Source organism: Phytophthora parasitica (assembly GCF_000247585.1).
Source record: "Phytophthora parasitica INRA-310 unplaced genomic scaffold supercont2.573, whole genome shotgun sequence".
In the NCBI taxonomy this organism is placed as follows: domain Eukaryota; phylum Oomycota; class Peronosporomycetes; order Peronosporales; family Peronosporaceae; genus Phytophthora; species Phytophthora nicotianae.
Genome location: NW_008649559.1, coordinates 1 through 2,369, shown reverse-complemented (window position 1 = coordinate 2,369; position 2,369 = coordinate 1). Strand labels below are relative to the sequence as shown.

At 34.3% G+C, this 2,369-nt stretch overlaps 1 protein-coding gene and 5 non-coding genes across 6 annotated transcripts; all 6 read left to right on the top strand.

Annotated features, from left to right (window-relative positions):
• Positions 1-1,413: 1,413 nt before the first annotated feature.
• On the top strand, positions 1,414-1,630 carry PPTG_25030 (hypothetical protein; the record flags this gene model as incomplete). The annotated part of the gene is made up of 2 exons (XM_008919207.1): positions 1,414-1,455; positions 1,568-1,630. The coding sequence occupies 2 exons, from the start codon at positions 1,414-1,416 to the stop codon at positions 1,628-1,630; spliced, it is 105 nt and encodes a 34-aa protein (XP_008917455.1).
• Positions 1,631-1,799: 169 nt separating this feature from the next.
• On the top strand, positions 1,800-1,871 carry PPTG_20611. The gene has a single exon. It is a non-coding gene; the product is annotated as a tRNA-Asn (tRNA).
• A 12-nt stretch (positions 1,872-1,883) lies between these two features.
• On the top strand, positions 1,884-1,972 carry PPTG_20610. Its single transcript has one exon. It is a non-coding gene; the product is annotated as a tRNA-Ser (tRNA).
• Positions 1,973-1,992: 20 nt separating this feature from the next.
• PPTG_20609 lies at positions 1,993-2,064 on the top strand. The gene has a single exon. It is a non-coding gene; the product is annotated as a tRNA-Met (tRNA).
• A 45-nt stretch (positions 2,065-2,109) lies between these two features.
• On the top strand, positions 2,110-2,184 carry PPTG_20608. Its single transcript has one exon. It is a non-coding gene; the product is annotated as a tRNA-Pro (tRNA).
• Positions 2,185-2,197: 13 nt separating this feature from the next.
• PPTG_20607 lies at positions 2,198-2,269 on the top strand. The gene has a single exon. It is a non-coding gene; the product is annotated as a tRNA-Met (tRNA).
• Positions 2,270-2,369: the final 100 nt, after the last annotated feature.

Sequence of the window (2,369 nt, the reverse complement as noted above, 5' to 3'; positions counted from 1 at the left end):
AAAAAAAGTGATTTAAATAGACAGACATTAGGCGCTAAGGTCTTTTGTCAAGAGGGAAACAGCCCAGATTGATCGCTAAGGTCTCTAAATAATATTCTAAGTGAAAAAGGAAGTGAAAAAATGATTACAACCAGTAGGTAGGCTTGGAAGCAGCCATCCTTTAAAGAAAGCGTAATAGCTCATTGGTCTAGTTTTTTTGCGCCTAAAATGTATCGAGACTTAAGAAATTTACCGAAGCGGCAAGTTTTATTTTATATAAAACGGTAGCGGAACATTCTGTATGTTAATAAAGATATATTGTGAAATATATTGAAGATATCAGAAAAGAAAATGCTGGCATTAGTAACAAAAAATAACGCATATGAATCGTTATCACCGTAAATCCAAGGGTTTCTATGTTAAGATGTATTGCATAGAGTGAAACGGCCCCTAAGAAAGATTTGACGAAAGCAAATTTTGATGGGATAATTTTTAAATTAAATTTTTTTAAAAAAGTGACAAAAATTTTAATTTTTCAGGAAATAACTTTTTTAATTAAAAACCGTACCCTAAACCGACACAGGTGGATAGGTCGAGTAGACTAAGGTGAATGAGAGAACTATATTGAAGGAACTCGGCAAAATGACTTTGTAACTTCGGGATAAAAAGTACCTAATTATTAAAAAAAAATAATGAGGTGTCACAAAATAGGGGGTTGCGACTGTTTAATAAAAACTTAGGACTCTGCTAAATGGTAACATGATGTATAGGGTCTGACACCTGCCCGGTGCTGGAAGATTAAAAGGAGATGTTTGCGCATTAAATGGAAGTCCCAGTAAACGGCGGCCGTAACTCTGACGGTCCTAAGGTAGCGAAATTCCTTGTCGGGTAAGTTCCGACCTGCATGAATGGTGTAACGACATCCCCGCTGTCTCCAATATAGACTCAGTGAATTTGAATTATCCGTGAAGATGCGGATTTTCTATAGTTAGACGGAAAGACCCCGTGAACCTTTACTACATCTTTATATTGTTATTTTATCTAATATGTGTAGTATAAGTGGTAATCGTTTAGACCTTTACGCTAGTAAATTGTTTAGATATTCTTGAAATACCACTCTTATTATAATAAATAACTAATATTTTTTTAAATAGACATTGTATGGTTGGTAGTTTGACTGGGGCGGTCACCTCCTAAAGAGTAACGGAGGTGTACAAAGGTAAGCTCAAATTGGATAATAGTATCAATTGTAGAGCATAATGGTAAAAGCTTGCTTGACTGTAAGATAGACATATCAAACAGGGACGAAAGTCGGTCATAGTGATCCGATAATTCTTTGTGGAAAGATTATCGCTCAACGGATAAAAGGTACTCCGGGGATAACAGGCTGATGACTCCTAAGAGCTCCTATCGACGGAGTCGTTTGGCACCTCGATGTCGACTCATCACATCCTGGAGCTGAAGAAGGTTCCAAGGGTTCGGCTGTTCGCCGATTAAAGTGGTACGTGAGTTGGGTTTAGAACGTCGTGAGACAGTTTGGTTCCTATCTTCTATAGATATTTTGAAAAATGAAAGAATCTAACTCTAGTACGAGAGGACCGAGAAGGGTAAATCTCTGGTGTATCGGTTGTTAAAAGGCATCGCCGAGTAGCTAAATTTATTTTGGATAATTACTGAAAGCATCTAAGTAAGAACCCATTCTTAAAAATTTTTCATATAAAAACTGTAAAAGACGATTACATTAATAGGTTTTAAGTGTAAGTGTTGTAAAATATTTAGCTTAAAAATACTAAAAGTTTTAAAAATTAAAATATAATTATTTCTTTGTAGCTCAATGGTAGAGCAAATGGCTGTTAACCATTAGGTTGTAGGTTCAAATCCTATCAAAGAAGTTTTATATTTTAGGTCGAATAGCCAAGTCAGGTTTACGGCAGTAGTTTGCTAAACTATCAGTTAATTTATTAACTCGTGGGTTCAAATCCCACTTCGACTTATTTTCTTAATAATTAATAAGATGATGTAGTTTAATGGTAGAGCGTGGGAATCATAATCCTAATGTTGTAGGTTCAAATCCTACCATCATTATTATTTTTTTTAAATATAAAAACGATTACTAATATTATTTTAAAACGGAAGGTAGCATAGTCTGGCTAATGCATCTGTTTTGGGAACAGAAGATCAAAGGTTCAAATCCTTTTCTTCCGAAAATCGGTAATAAGATGAGATAGAGTAATAGGTAACTTATCAGGCTCATAATCTGAAGATGTAGGTTCAAGTCCTGCTCTCATCATTTCATTAATATAATTTATGATTCAAGTTCAAACTAAATTAAAAGTAAACGATAATAGTGGTATTAAAATAGGACAATGTATAAAAATTTATAAAAAAAA